At 37.2% G+C, this 16,968-nt stretch overlaps 2 protein-coding genes across 3 annotated transcripts in view; one reads left to right on the top strand and one right to left on the bottom strand.

Annotated features, from left to right (window-relative positions):
* Positions 1 to 16,968, top strand: part of ankrd6a (ankyrin repeat domain 6a) — an 80,640-nt gene that overhangs the window by 30,748 nt on the left and 32,924 nt on the right. For both annotated transcript variants that reach the window (XM_061968988.2, XM_061968989.2), the window contains exon 2: positions 868 to 976. The gene's annotated coding sequence lies outside the window, so the exon portion shown is untranslated. The remainder of the gene's footprint in view (positions 1 to 867; positions 977 to 16,968) is intronic.
* On the bottom strand, positions 87 to 16,236 carry rragd (ras-related GTP binding D). The gene is made up of 7 exons (XM_061968992.1): positions 16,058 to 16,236; positions 11,741 to 12,036; positions 11,160 to 11,359; positions 10,606 to 10,720; positions 8,825 to 8,967; positions 854 to 1,002; positions 87 to 311 (listed from the first exon to the last, which is right to left on the bottom strand). Exons 1-7 carry the CDS (start codon positions 16,134 to 16,136, stop codon positions 202 to 204), a joined length of 1,092 nt encoding a protein of 363 aa, XP_061824976.1. The 5' UTR covers positions 16,137 to 16,236; the 3' UTR covers positions 87 to 201.

Raw genomic sequence — 16,968 nt, 5'->3', positions numbered from 1 at the left:
GCAAGTCTTTTGTTTTCATTTGTCAAGTTGTACATCCGCTTTGAGCGCGCCTTTTGTTCTTTTGTTAGTGTAAAATAAATAATGTCTTCACCTTCACGCCATGTCTGGTCCAAATGCTCATTTGCACCACGGGAGAACAAACCACGTCAAAGTCCTAGTCTTGACAAATACACACAAAGTACATTTGATTGACAGCAGTCTTCAGCGCTGACTGCTGCATCTTCTCTTTTTATTTTGTTGAAGCCTCACTCTGACATCAAACACATCCTGAATGGCTTTTTTGAAGCAGTGGAGGTTGTAATCGATCAGTCCTGACAGGCAGACAAGAGTTTACATGTCATGCACTGTGCATACCTACCATTGTAGTAATACATGTACTATTCTAGTTAATACATGAACTTACATGTACTAACAGGCAGTTGTACATGTACTAACATGTACAATTGTAGTAATACCTGAACTGGCATGTATTATCATGTACTATTGTAGTAATATATGTACCAACATGTACTATCAAAGTCATGCATGACTTAACATGTACTATCATGTACTGTTGCAGTAATACATGTACAAACATGTTTACTATTGTAGTAATACATCTACTAACATGTACTATTGCCGTAATACATATACTAAAATGTGGTGGGGAGGCTCGTAAATCACTCTTAAGTTGAGGTACCACTGTATCATTGTAATTTGCAAGTAAAGTGCAGAGAAAATTGTGCTTTTCAATTAACAATATTTCTACAAATTCAGATTGTTGCTGTGAAATAATGTATTTATTGTGAAATGACTACATTGTACTATTGTAATGAAATGCTCTTTGTTGTGTAACGTGCGAGTTACTGACTACCTTTTCTCTCAAAGCTTTCTTTGCGAAGGAAGCAGACCATGGCGAGGAACTTGGTGACCTCTTTCAGGTACATGACTGTCACGTTGTCCAGGTGGATTATCGCCATGGACTCCTCGTCGTAAGGTAAACCTGTTTCTGTGTCGGTCAGCCTGATGGAGAGACACAAACACATTTCAAAGTAGCTTCTTGTGCTGATTTGCGAATTTATGACTGTGCAGTATTGCTGCTTCTAAGCAATGTTAAAGGCCAGCTTCTGAGAGGATGAATTAGACAATCAAACATAATTTATCATTATTAAAAATGTTTTCGTGTTCAAGAAAACAAATCACAATGGATAAATCAAGAACAACTACATGAGGCAATTCCAGAAGGAATTGCGTGTGAATGCTCAAATGCTGAAGTTGAACTGATATCCTGGAATTTGTTTTAGAATTGTTGAAGTAGAGCACACAATTCCCAATCAGGCTGAATATTTTGAAGTCGGAACAGTTTAAATCAGATGAAAAATGTGGGAGTTGTGGAACTTTGAAGAATGTCCTATTGATTTCAATGGGAATTTCCCCAAAATTAGGGAAAAGCGGGAATTTAAAAAAAAAAAGTAAAAAAAAAAAAAGTAAAAAAAAAAAATTGAATCGTCTGAATGAGTTAAATGGTTGGTGTTGGAATTTTTCAAATCGGTCGAGAAATGTTGAAGTAGTAACATGTTGAATTGAGAAATTTACGGAATTCCTGGAATTTCGGGAAAACTTGGAATTTTTCCAGCGCAAAAAACATCTTAATTTTTTTGTCCTAATTAAGAGGAATGATTCGACGGTGGAACGGTTGAAATGCGTTGAAAAATAGAGTAGTCGCCAGAAAAACGGATGGAAACAGGGCTTTGGAAAATCAGGAATTCTGGAAAATCCTGGAATTTTTTTTAACTTTAAAAAAAAAAGATAGTTTAAATTTCCAGGATGGTGTAATGTGTTGAAGTTGGAAGGGTTTGAATCGGTTAAAAAATGTGGAAATGGTGGAAGTTTGAAAAATGGCCAATTCATTTTGAATGGGAAAAATGTCCCGTAAAAACCTGGAATTCTAGGAAATTAGGGAATTTTTGGAATTTGTCAAGGGAAAGCCTGCGATTCCCGAATAGGCTGAACAGTTTTAAGTTGGAACGATTTGAATCGGATGAAAAATGTGGAAGGTAGAGCGCGCCAAAATCTGGAGAAGAAGAAGAAGAAGTTGAAGAACTTCAATACAAAGATGAATTTTGGTATAGAAAACCATATGTGTAATTGTAATTATTGTGTGAATGCTCGAAAGCATTCCTTTCGAGCATTCACACAATAATTACAATTTGAAAGACATTTGTGGTGAGCTACACAAACAGAACAGTGAAAAGTATTTATTCCAAGATAAAATATTTACTGAAAAGGCGATTTGTTGTCAAAACAAGAAGTGGGGAAGGAATACTCAAAAGCAGATTTCAGGTAAGTCAGGTCAGTCCCAACAGCAGACAAGAGTTTAGTAACCATACAGTGCAGAGAACATGAACGCTAAGACGTGACATGTATTACAGGGAACTGGTAACGTACTGAGAAGATTTTTCGTTTTAAGGCTCTTAGCGAAGGCGGACGCTTCCCTTACCTCTCCTGCTTTTGTTTCTTTGTCTCGTCTTACCTTTCTTCGAGCCTCTTTTTGCACTGCGCTCCAAAATTTAAACAATGGAATTGATCTATTCCATGGAACGTTTGTGGCTGCATACACGATGAACTCGTGGGAGAAGTGGTGGGTTGTGTGCTTGGCCATTCTTTCAGTCAAGGACGTTGAAGACTACCTATTTGGAATCATGATTGCCAAGGCTTATCGACAAATTCGGAAGATGCTAGCAGCCCTTCAAGCTACCCCAAAGCTGCCACAAATGAATGAAGGATGGGCAAAGCTGTCTGCAATCAGACTTTAGTGGTTTATCAGTTGCACGTCAACAGCCAAAGAGGAGTTTTTGTAACTTGTAACCTGATTTGAAAAGCCTTCATTATAATGTAATGTCAATTCTGAATCAGATCGTCACCCCAATAATCGGAATCGAATTGTGAGGTGGTCAAAGATTCAGAAAACTATTGAAAGAAGACACCTTATTCACCTCTGACATTACCAACGATTTACACTTGTATTGCAAATTGTGTTTTTACAATCCAAAGGAAAAACTTTGAAATCCCTTCACACACTAGCAGCAAGCGTGTTGCTCTGTTAAATTGATTAAAGGGGAACATTATCACAATTTCAGAATGGTTAAAACCATTAAAAATCAGTTCCCAGTGGCTTATTATATTTTTCGAAGTTTTTTTCAAAATTTTACCCATCACGCAATATCCCTAAAAAAAGCTTCAAAGTGCCTGATTTTAACCATCGTTATAAACACCCGTCCATTTTCCTGTGACGTCACATAGTGAAGCCAACACAAACAAACATGGCGGAAAGAACAGCAAGCTATAGCGACATTAGCTCGGATTCGGACTCGGATTTCAGCGGCTTAAGCGATTCAACAGATTACGAATGTATTGAAACGGATGGTTGTAGTGTGGAGGCAGGTAGCGAAAACGAAATTGAAGAAGAAACTGAAGCTATTGAGCCATATCGGTTTGAACCGTATGGAAGCGAAACCGACGAAAACGACACGACAGCCAGCGACACGGGAGAAAGCGAGGACGAATTCGGCGATCGCCTTCTAACCAACGATTGGTATGTGTTTGTTTGGCATTAAAGGAAACTAACAACTAGCATATGAAATACATTTGGCAACAACATGCACTTTGAGAGTGCAGACAGCCCAATTTTCATCAATTAATATATTTTGGAGACATACCCTCATCCACGCTCTTTTCCTGAAAGCTGATGTGTCCAGTTTTGGAGTTGATGTCAGCAGGCCAGGGAAGCTAGGGTCGATAGGGGGTTTAGCTCGCTCGTCTGCGGGAACAAACTGCCGCCATTGCTTGCCGTGCTACCAAGGTCCTTTGTCCCTGAATTGCTCACACACTCCGGCAGATTCAATGGGGGTCTGGCGGCAGATTTCTTTGACTTTATCGTTCGAAATGCATCTGCTTTGAGTGTCGCAGGATATCCACACATTCTTGCCATCTCTGTCGTAGCATAGCTTTCGTTGGTAAAGTGTGTGGAACAAACGTCCAATTTCTTGTCACTTTCGCATCTTTGGGCCACTGGTGCAACTTGAATCCGTCCCTGTTCGTGTTGTTACACCCTCCGACAACACACCGACGAGGCATGATGTCTCCAAGGTACGGAAAACAGTCGAAAAAACGGAAAATAACAGAGCTGATTTGACTCAGTGTTTGAGAAAATGGCGGATTGCTTCCCGATGTGACGCCACGTTGTGACGTCATCGCTCCGAGAGCGAATATTAGAAAGGCGTTTAATTCGTCAAAATTCACCCATTTAGAGTTCGGAAATCGGTTAAAAAAATATATGGTCTTTTTTTCTGCAACATCAAGGTATATATTGACGCTTACATAGGTCTGGTGATAATGTTCCCCTTTAACGTGGACACCGACTTAAACAAGTCGAAAAACTTATTCGGGTGTTACCATTTAGTGGTCAATTGTACGGAATATGTACTGTACTGTACAATCTACTAATAAAAGTTTCAATCAATTTCAATCAATCAGCACAGAGCAGTTTGATACAACATGCTGATATAATTATCAGCTGAAAAAAAAACATCGATGTGTTCCGTTTTTAGGGCAATATCGGTCAATGATATCAGTCAGCTGATAGTATCGGACATCCATATTTGTAACGGAGGCTTCATTTGTTGGCCAAGGAATAGTCAAGCTCCCCAAGAACAGGGCATGCCAAGTTCTTCTTGCTGAACTGACATCAGAAAACCGACGCGTGTAATCCGGATGTGCTATACAAGCTGTTTGGCTGAGATAATGATGACATTTTCAATTGCAACCGTCTTTGGATATTGTAACTAACGTGCTTTGCATAATCGAGCATTTCCGTAGTAAAGAAGTGTGAGGAATATTCACTGGCTTCAGGCTAAGTGTGGCCTAGTTCAATTGCAAACGCCAGTGAAGCGACATTGCCAAGAGACACTCGCGTCCTTCTTCTATTAATTCTGCAACACATTTGGGTCAAAGAGGATAAACCTGCAGCAATGGTTTTTTTATTACTATGTGGAATGCAAGCATAAAAGTCTTTATTTTTCGGTTAGAATCATTGTCGATGGTTCAAATTCAATACAATAACGACATTTAGACTGCAAAAAGTCAGTGTTCAAAAACAAGAAAAAAAAATACAAAAATGAGGGGTATTGTATTGAAACTAAGCAAAATTATCTGCCAATAGAACAAGAAAATTTGGCTTGTCAAGACTTTCCAAAACAAGTAAAATTAGCCAACCTCAATGAACCCAAAAATACCTTAAAATAAGTATTTTCTCACTAATAACAAGTGCACTTTTCTTGATGGAAAAAAGAAATTTGAGACCTTTTTTCTCAATATGTTGAAAAATATTCTTAAATTAAGTAAATGCTAGTGCCATGATCTTGACATAATAATATGCGCTCGGCATTACATTTCTTGCATTTTCCCATCGATAACATGACATCATCGCGCCAAGTGCGTGCTCTTTCAGTCAAATATATATATATATATATATATATATATATATATATATATATATATATATATATATATATATACATATATATATATACATATATATATATATATATATATATATATATATATATATATATATATATATATATATATATATATATATATATATATATATGTATATATATGTATATATATATATATATATATATTTACAGCCCGGCCCCCGACCAAATTTTTTTTAATTGTAATTTTGAAGTATTTATCTGAATGTGCATAAACTATTTCTGTTCAAAATTGTTTGAAATGTCACAAGTTAAATGTTTAAATATGAACTGGCAGTTTGCTGTAGTGTGCCAACTATACTACTATATGAGTACGTCTTTTCTATTGTTTCATTGAAAATAAAACAGCAAAGTCCATTTGGCTGTCGTCTGTTTTAATTATGAGACACAATTGTGTCAACGTCATGATTTTTTTATTTCATGCTTGAAATAAGAAATTCTTACTTTGAAAAAGCAGTTTTATACTTGTGAGTGTTGATGACACAGCTTTGCAACAGTTGATATTCTAGTTTCAAGCATGTTTTACTCAATATAGGTCATAAAATCTCAGCAACAAGCTGTAATATCTTACTGAGATAATTTAGGACCAAAACACTTAAAACAAGTAAAACACTCTAACATAAAATTTGCTTAGTGAGAAGAAGTATCTTATCAGACAGAAAATAAGCATATATCACCCTTATTTGAGATATTTAATCTTACTTAGATTCCAGTTTTTGCAGTGTAGCTAACTAGAAAATTAAGATATGATCAAATTTAAATGCTGTAAATTGAGGGAGTAACTTTGTTTTGTCACAAACTAAAGTGACGGTGAAATGAATATCTGTATTGTCTGGCTTTGCATGACAGTCATACTTTTGTTGTATTTTCCTGTTCCTGTTCAAAAGACAGGTGGACGTAATCTGCAATTAGTCTGATTTATAAAGCCTGCGGCCACAACCCTCTCTCTCTCTCTTTCTTTCTCTCACTCACTCACTCCCTCTCTCATTCCCTCTCTCACTCTCTCTCTCTCTCTCTATATATATATATATATATATAAAATGGTGGGTGGTGCTTCACTTCTGTGTTCAGATTATGGTTAAGGTGCAGTGATATCCTAACATTTAGATTGTTACTGTGACTTATTTAGTACACTGCAAAAAGTCAGTGTTCAAAAACAAGAAAAAAAAAATACAAAAATGAGGGGTATTTTATTGAAACTAAGCAAAATTATCTGCCAATAGAACAAGAAAATTTGGCTTGTCAAGACTTTCCAAAACAAGTAAAATTAGCTAACCTCAATGAACCCAAAAATACCTTAAAATAAGAATATTCTCACTAATAACAAGTGCACTTTTCTTGGTAGAAAAAAAAAAAAAGAGACCTTTTTGCTTAATTTGTTGGAAAATATTCTTAAATTAAGTAAATGCTAGTGCCATTATCTTGACATAATGATATGCGCCCGGCATCACGTTTCTTGAAACCAGCAAACTTATACTAAAAACTAATTTATGGTTCTTAATGGAAAGGCAACAAGGCAACTGCTTGTTACTCTCAGGGTCTCCTAGCCGCTCAGGCAAATCATATGGTCTAAAAATGCATTTTTCCATCGATAACATGACATCATTGCGCCAAGTGCGTGCTCTTTCAGTCAATTAGTGCGCATATATACAGCCCAGCCCCCAGCCACAATTTTTTAAATTGTAATTTTGAGGAATTTATCTGAATGTGCATGAACTATTTCTGTTCAAAATTGTTTGAAATGTCACATGTTAAATGTTTAAATATTAACTGTCAGTTTGCTGTACTGTGCCAACTGTACGAGTACGTCTTTTCTATTGTTTCATTGAAAATAAAACAGCAAAGTCCATTTGGCTGTCATCTGTTTTAATTATGAGACACAATTGTGTCAGAAAGTCATGATTTTTTTTTTACATGCTTGAAATAATAAATTATTACTTTAAAAAAGTAGTTTTATTCTTGTGAGTGTTGATGACACAGCTTTGCAACAGTTGATATTCTAGTTTTAAGCATGTTTTACTCAATATAGGTCATCAAATCTCTGCAACAAGCTGTAATATCTTACTGAGATCATTTAGGACCAAAACACTTAAAACAAGTAAAACACTCTCACATGAAATCTGCAGAAAATAAGCAAATATCACCCTTATTTGAGATATTTAATCTTACTTAGATTTCAGTTTTTGCAGTGTAAGTAAGATGACGTAAAAGCTCAACAGAAATGAAAGACTGTCAACGGGAAGTCGAAAGGAGACTTTTTTTATTTTTATTGCAAACAGTCGATCCGACATTAAAACACGTCAAGACACTTTCTCAAACCAATTACACACTTTTTCTTAAAAAATCCAATCCGAGTTAATTAATCAAAGTTTTAAAATTGTATTAATCTGATTTAAAAAAAATAAAAATTTAACAGCCCAAATCATACTATTACCGGTATTATTATTAAACAGGCTGTGTTCTTTTATTTAAATACTCGATTTAGTCATCCATTAATTTGCTACTGCTTAAACTTTCCCGCTTACATTCACATCTATTGGCAATTTACAGTCTATGATTATTCTGACATAGACAATCTTTCATCACCCGACTGGCAAAAACAATAGTGCAGGATATCACTCACCCACTACACCAATACATCATACCACTACCATCAGGGCGCAGGTACAGAACTATCACATTCCGGAGGGCCCGCCTCAGGAAAAGCCTTATCCCTGCAGCTATAGCCGCCCTTAACAGCAGGCCCGGCCGACCTGTCTGACAAGCCTGTAAATGTGTGTTGGTCATGTATGATGTCTTTTTGTTATTTTTTTGTGATGTGTAATGTCTATTGTTTAAATGTACGGCAGTGACAATGAATTTCCCCAAGGGGACCAATAAATCTAAATCTAAAATCTATCTTTGACAGAGAAAACCTAGAAAGTTCCGAGCTGAATTTGAACCTCAACCTATGAAGCAAATTAGCTCACCACATGCTGGTTAAATGGGTCATTTTTATTATACAGTACTGTTTATTATACCTAAAGGAGGAATTAAGTTTATTCAATTTTGTTACACAACACACATATGTAGGCTAGGAGAAATGTCATAACCAGGGGGCGCTGAAACAGTGACTGGGTCCGTGAGCTGAGGGCGGGGGAAACGATGAAGGGCACCTCGACAGTAGTCCAACAGCAGAGTAGCATAGCAACTAGTTACAATTTTTCATCCACCATCATCTAGATATTGATACATACAAAGTGTATGCTAATCATGTACTGATGAGTGTTGGGAGTCAATTCACTTACCCATAGATGCAAGAGATGTCAATGACGACGTCAATCATGTCACAGCAGAGTTCGTACGTCTGCATGTCCACGGGACTGCTGTCTGTGGCGATGTAAATCTTACTGACCACATCTAAAAGAAAGGCCTTTTCCACACCTGAGTTCTGAACAAAGACAAAGGGGAATATCATCACTTAGCTTCCCTCAGCATGAACACCGCAGTGTGACATAATAATACATCAACGTCAACACTATGTCTGACTCTTTTGTTGACAAGAACGACATGAGCCATTACAGTCACTGCTATCAAAAGCCATTATTATGGGATTTCCATGCAGGGATTTGAACCTTCCAGCTGAGTCATTACTCACAGCGGTGCATTATCTAACCATTGTTAAATTAAAATCTAGGGCACAGGTGTCCAAAATGCAGCCTGAGGGCCATTTCTGGTTTGTTGCTTGTTCTTTATTGGCCCTCGGCATATTCTAAACAAATATAATAAATAGAGATGTCCGATAATATCGCACTGCCGATATAATCGGCTGATAAATGCTTTAAAAATTGAATATCGGAAATTATCGGTATCGGTTTCAAAATTATCGGTATCGGTTTCAAAATGTAAAATGTATTACTTTTTAAAACGCCGCTGTGTACACGGACATAGGGAGAAGTACAGAGCGCCAATAAACCTTAAAGGCACTGCCTTTGCGTGCCGGCCCTGTCACATAATATCTACGGCTTTTCACACACACTAGTCAATGCAAAGCATACTTGGTCAACAGCCATACAGGTCACGCTGAGGGTGGCCGTATAAACAACTTTAACACTGTTACAAATATATGCCACACTGTGAACTCACACCAAACAAGAATGACAAACACATTTCGGGAGAACGTCCGCACCGTGACACAACATAAACACAACAGAACAAATACCCAGAACCCCTTGCAGCACTAACTCTTCCGGGACGCTACAATATACCTCCCCCTGCCCCACCTCAACCCCACCCCCCCAACCCCGCCCACCTCAACCTCCTCTTGCTCTCTCAGGGAGAGCATGTCCCAAATTCCAAGCTGCTATTTTGAGGCATGTTAAAAAAAACAATGCACTTAGTGACTTCAATAATAAATATGGCGGTGCCATGTTGGCACTTTTTTCCATAACTTGAGTTGATTTATTTTGGAAAACATTGTTACATTGTTTAATGCATGCAGCGGGTCAACACAACAAAATTAGGCATAATAATGTGTTAATTCCACAACTGTATATATCGGTATCGGTTGATATCGGAATCGGTAATTAAGAGTTGGACAATATCGGAATATTGGATATCGGCAAAAAAGCCATTATCGGACATCTCTAACATCTCTTTTGTGAAGTAAACTCTGTACAGCCAATGTGGGCATCTACATCAACTATATGATTTGCCTGAGTAGCTGGACAGAACAAAATTAAAAAAAAATTAAAAATACAAATTCTTATTGGAGGTGTTTGGATGCTTTTTTAAGGGCATAGGCTCAATTATAAGCGGACTTTTGATCGCATTTATATAATATTTAGAATGCTAATAAAATCAGAAATAACATCCATCGTCATGTCTTTCATAATAATTGTAAACAATAGGCAAAATTCCCCCCAAAAAGTGCAGTTCCCCTTTAAAGTAAAATTAAATTTAAAGTGGCCCCCAGCTTTGTTTTTTTTGTTTTTTGCTTTGTGGAAAACATTTGGACACTACTCTTGGAGGGTTCAAGCCTAACATCAGTGCAACAGCAAGTTGTGTGAAAAAGGAAACAAGTACTCACAGATATGAAGATGTTTAGAAGGTTTTCAAGAGCAGGCAGCTGTGGAATTAGCTTCTGGACTACTTTGCTGAATGCTTCAAATATGGAATGGTCGTATATACTGGTTAAATAGAAACTGGAACGGGATGGAAACTGAATGAGAATATTGGGACAATTATTAACACAGGTTTATAAAAAGACAAATGAGTAAGTTAACTTGAACTAAAGCACATACTTAAGTTTGATTTAACTAAAAAGTATTAATTAATTCTGCGATGAGGTGGCAACTTGTCCAGGGTGTACCCCGCCTTCCGCCCGATTGTAGCTGAGATAGGCTCCAGCGCCCCCCGCGACCCCAAAGGGAATAAGCGGTAGAAAATGGATGGATGAATGGGTGTTAATTAATTCAATAGGTTGTAATATAGTCAATGAGTATAATTTTGAAGAAACCTTTACAATTTAGTCTCATTGACTGAAACTTTACAATCCGTATTCTGTTTGTTACTTTCCATTCAATTAACACCCTAACTTATTGTAAATATAGACAACCTAAAACATTGTTTCCAAATGTTTACCTCAGATGTATTTGCTCAAGTCCTGAATCTGCGATGTCATCGTTGGAGCGTTTATGTATATCCCTCTGCTTCTCAATCTTATGGTCGTCTGTCAAGCCGTCAACTTTATGAATGAAGACCTCAAAGTTGATGTCTGGGTTGACTTTGTAAGCCCGTGTCACTGTGAGATGTAGCCTACACAACGCCTCTACATAATCATCCTAGAAAGAAAGACATTTTCCAAAAAGTTCATTAAACATATGAATAAATCAAGATTCAGTTTTGAGCCAGCCTTACCGTAGCCTATACACTACTGCCATATAACATCTGGGTATTGCAACCGCACGTAAAGTCTACTAGATAACACTGGCAAATGAGACTCAGAAGTGTAAGAAAACAAGCTCTAACAACTGGGCAGCATGGTTATCTTTATCAGCTGAGTGTTAAATCTAAAAAATCTAACTTTTAACATTTATTAACACATGAACACACTAAAAGTTGGTACCTTTGTGTACCGGTATAAAGTCCTAGGTACTTAGAATTGGTACCGAATTGGTTCAAATGTGAAAGGTACCCATCCCTAGTCTCAACTATTACCTTACCTGCGAGTCAATAACAAAGATCAGTGCTCCAGTGCCTCTGAAGATCATTTCATAGTCAAATGTGGGGTCGAAGAAATCAATCTGACCAGGGAAGTCCCAGATCTGGAAGCTGATAAAGGAGCTGCTGGAGACATCTTCCCTGCAAATTTTGTTGGTGCTCTCCAGGAACAGTGTCTCATTTGGGGACATTTTGTGGAAAACCACCTTCTGAATTGAGGACTTTCCACTCCTTCGCAGACCCATCAGCAGGATGCGAGGTTTGACCTCTCCAGTCAGACTGTCGCTGAAGCCCATGACTAAACAAGATAAAACAAATGTCAATCTTGTAAGTATAGATAACTTAATAAATGCTGTTGTGATTACCAAAATGAATATTGTGTTCAATACCACAAGTGTACACAGTCATTCAAGAGGTTCTATATGAAGGTATGTGTGTATTCGCCACTGGTTGTCGTCACTCAGCGCGTCTCACGCTTGATCTCACGATCTGAATAGCGACCGGACTGCTGTATTCAAAGTTCAACTCCGTTTGCGTTGTTTTCCTTACCAGTTGAGCTAAAAGATCAACTTCACTAGCATTAATTGACACAATTGAGGATGTTATCAATTCCTTAGACCAAAAAAATTTAGTATTCATTGATTTAAAAGCGGATTTGACACTATTACCGTATTTTTCGGACTATAAGGCGCACTTAAAAATCCTTTCATTTTCTCAAAACTTGACAGTGCACCTTATTACCTGGTGCGCCTAATGTACGGAATCATTTTGGTTGTGCTTACCGACCTCAAAGCTATTTTTTTTTGTATATGGTGTAATGATAAGTGTGAACAGTAGATGTGTGTCCTGGGCATGACGTTAAAGTGGAGGCTCCTCTATGGGGTTTTGGGGCACTAGGAGGTTAACCCCTTTACTACTGTTACCCCAGGTGGCCCTTAGCAAAGGCCTAGTACCTGACTGCCCCCTAGCCAGGGATACGGTGAAGACCTCAACGGCGGAGCAGGCGGAAGACGGTAGATTTAAGAACTACCACATCGGCTGCGATGGCGGAAGAAGGCTGCAGCAGAAAAGGGTCCCCAGTCGTCTTGGACTCCATGCCACTGAACCCTGACCCGATTCTGTCAAGGATCGTGTGGTGACTGTCTGTGCACCAGTCTCCCCACGTAAAACAAAGTCACGCACAGGCATCCTCCATAAAGGGATACACCCCTACCAGGAGGATCGTCATACTCGTTCGAGTGACCGCCGATGATGAACAGTAGATGGCAGTCACACATAAGAGATATGTGTAGATTGCAATATGACTCAAGTAAACAACACCAACATTTTATATGTTCCATTGAAAATATAGAACATTACACACTCAAAAATCTATCAAAATAGTTTGGTACGACTTTGGTAAGCTATGAAGCCGCACCGCTTGATGGATTAAACTTCTTACCTTCTGGTACCTGCTGATCTGCATTTGGGATCTGCATAAGTCCTGAAAATTTGCGCGGTTCCACCTTTGTAGTCTGTGCCGACACCGTAGTCAATAAGCTTCTTCTTTTTCTCTATCTTCTTGTTATGGGACATTCATCCTCTGCTGTTGCCATTTGTAATATAAAGTAGTATAAAGTTCTTACTTATATCTGTCAGTAAACTCGCCATGAAAGCACTAAAACATACCGGTGTAGTGAGTTTATATTATTCACCCAAGGAACTTTAGTTATTAGAGATTTCCAGTCGGACGGTTTTTCGGCGTTGTTGTTGTTGCACTCGTGAGCCACGGATGAGGAGATGCTGCTCCGTTATTGATTGAAGTAAAGTCTGAATGTCATTAAAACAGTTAGCTCCATCTTTTGACACTTCTTCCACTCCCGTCCTTGCACGCTACATAGCTACAACAAATATGACGGAGAAAAGATGCTGTCGAAGGTGAGCCACGTAAATAAGACCGGCCACAAAACGGCGCTTTCGAAAGCGACTGTCAGAAAGCGGCTTGAAGATGATCTGTAAAACATCATCTATGCAACATTTTGACCAAATAACCACCATTACATGTTATGTAGACCATAAGGACGTGTTTTCAATTTAGAAAAAAAGTATTATATTATGACCCCTTTAATGCGCCCTATAATCCAGTGTGCCTTTTGTATGAAAATAGACCTGACTAGACTCGCTCACCGGCAGTGCGCCTTATTATCCAGTGCGCCTTATGGTCCGGAAAATACAGTAATCATAACATTCTATTAAACAAATTAGAACGGTAGGAATCAGGGTAGTGGCTTACAAGTGGGTGGGAACTTATTTGACGAACAGGCGTCAGTTTTTGAAGTATAAGGACAGTTGCTCTTCATGTCTTCCATATGGTGTTCCGCAGGGATCAGTTTTAGGTCCAAAGTTCTTCATTTTACATATGAATGATCTGTGTAATGTCTCAAAATGCACTACAACAAGCTAATGCAACAACATTTTGTTCTTATCTGTACTGTAAAGTTCAAATTTGAATGACAATAAAAGGAAGTCTAAGTCTAAAAATGCTCAAAGCTGGTCTTATTTGCAGAGGATATAAATATATATATTTTCTGGCAGTGACTTGAAAATACTTATTGATACCATCACTTTAGAAATTAAGAGAATGCAAACATGGTTCAAAAGGAACAAGTTGTCTCTAAATTTAGGTAAAACAAATATAATTCCATTTGTTGAGTTGAGTTTGAGTTTATTTCGAGCGTGCATACGATTACAACATGATACATCACAATTTCCAGTTTCTCTTTTCAACATGTTCGAAAAGGAGTCGGAAGAAACAGAGCTTATTTAATCCTACCCATTTTCCATTACATAGCAGTAAACACTTTTGTTCACTTCCTGTTCTCAATTTATTCATAATGTACTCCAAATCAAAACACCAATATCTACAAGAAGGCTTTTATCTTAATAATAATATTCCTTGTAGTTTACAAATTATGAGTTTTGTTATCCTTGTATTTACTTATTGTTTCATGTCGTATTTGGAATTAATTGATTCGAAATAATTAACATCATTAGTACAGAATGAAACCTCTTTTTTCTGTTTCTTTGTTTGGTAAGCCTTCCAATGATACCGACCTATTTAAAACAGGGTAAATATTAAGAAAGTTATGACCATTTTAACAAAAAGGTCACACCTAAAATATTGTCTTAATATTAAGAAGTGGTTTTTTTTTAAAACATTTTTTTTACCGGTTTTATTAATCCATAACTTTCCTAATATTTATGACAGAAAATTATATTAATATCAACGGAATCGCCTTTGCAATATCTGTCTGATAATACAGGTATCACATTTTTTTTACACACATACCTACTAGGCTTGTACAGTATACCGGTATTAGTATATTACCGCGATACTAAAGAATCATATTTGGTACTATACCGCCTCTGAAAAGTACCGGCGTCAAAATGTAAACAAACGCCATTGGTGGATCTACACCTGACATCCACTGTAATGATGCCAAGTACAGGAGCGTATCGAGTCGATACTACTATGATTACTATGATAAACATCTTCTTTCGTTTAAAAAAAATGTATATTATGTTTATAAACTCATAAAATACGTCCCTGGACAGATGAGGACTTTGAATATGACCAATATATGATCCTGTAACGACTTGGTATCGGATTGATACCCGAATTTGTGGTATCATCCAAAACTAATGTAAAGTATCCAAACAACAGAAGAAGAAGTGATTATTACATTTCAACAGAAGTGTAGATAGAACATGTTGAAACAGAAAGTAAGCAGATATTAACAGTAAATGAACAAGTAGATTATTAATCAATTTTTACAGTTCGTCCTTCATTATGTTGACAAAATAATAGAATGCTAAATGACACAATATGTTACTGCATATGTCAGCAGACTAAATTAGGAGCCTTTGTTTTCTTACTTACTATTAAAAGACAAGTTGTCTTGTATGTTCAATATTTAATTTAAGGACAAACTTGCAATAAGAAAGATATGTTAAATGTACCCTAATATTGTTTTGTTAAAATTACCGGTAAGCCAATAATGCCATTTTTTGTGGTGCCCTTTATTTAGAAAAGTACCGAAAAGTATCGAAATAGTACAGTATATGTCATAACTGACCTTGTTGAACAATTAGTGAATGAAGTGTACTTTTGTCATTATTTCACAATGTAACACAATAGTGTTACAAATATGGTACCACCACGAAAGGAAACATAATTTTTTTTTAACTTGTAGTTTGAAGTTATAGTTAGTGTTTTGGTTAAAATTATAATTAGTTCGTTGTAAGTAATGACGTCATGGACTACTCCAAAGTTCGCAAACCTCCGTCCTCAGCGTCCTCCATGTCGTCTTCGTCGTCCAAATACTCCATAAGTGACTCCTCCATGTCCTCCACGTTCATTGTACAAGTCTGCTTGTTTGTCTTCTGGTTTTTCACGTCCGTGTCTTCTTGACGCTCAGTCTAAATTTAACACCACGACACTTGATACGTGAGACCTCTGTTTGTCGCCCCTCTGAAATGTCAACTCCACTTTATTCTATACATTACGGTAACGTTTCAAAATAAAATACCACACTTTTTACAGTTTTACATACTGTTTGCTGTGTTTGTAAAACATATACATATATCATTAGCTTTTCTTAAATGTATACAGTCGTGGTCAAAAGTTTACATACACTTGTAAAGAACATAATGTCATGGCTGTCTTGAGTTTCCAATCATTTCTAGAACTTTTATTTTTTTTGTGATAGAGTGATTGGAGCACATACTTGTTGGTCACAAAAAACATTCATGAAGTTTGGTTCTTTTATGAATTTATTATGGGTCTACTGAAAATGTGAGCAAATCTGCTGGGTCAAAAGTATACATACAGCAATGTTAATATTTGGTTACATGTTTCACTGCAATAAGGCGCTTTTGGTAGCCATCCACAAGATTCTGGTTGCATTTTTGACCACTCCTTTTGACAAAATTGGTGCAGTTCAGCTAAATTTGTTGGTTTTCTGACATGGACTTGTTTCTTCAGCATTGTCCACACATCAGGACTTTGGGAAGGCCATTTTAAAACCTTAATTCTAGCTTGATTTAGCCATTCCTTTACCACTTTTGACGTGTGTTTGGTATCATTGTCCTGTTGGAACACCCAACTGCGCCCAAGACCCAACCTCCGGGCTGATGATTTTAGGTTTTCCTGAAGAATTTGGAGGTAATCCTCCTTTTTCATTGTCCCATT

This window comes from Nerophis lumbriciformis, linkage group LG08, assembly GCF_033978685.3.
Source record: "Nerophis lumbriciformis linkage group LG08, RoL_Nlum_v2.1, whole genome shotgun sequence".
Taxonomy (NCBI): Eukaryota; Metazoa; Chordata; class Actinopteri; order Syngnathiformes; family Syngnathidae; genus Nerophis; species Nerophis lumbriciformis.
The sequence above is the reverse complement of the archived record's forward strand: the minus strand, read 5'-3'. Positions and strand labels throughout refer to the sequence as shown.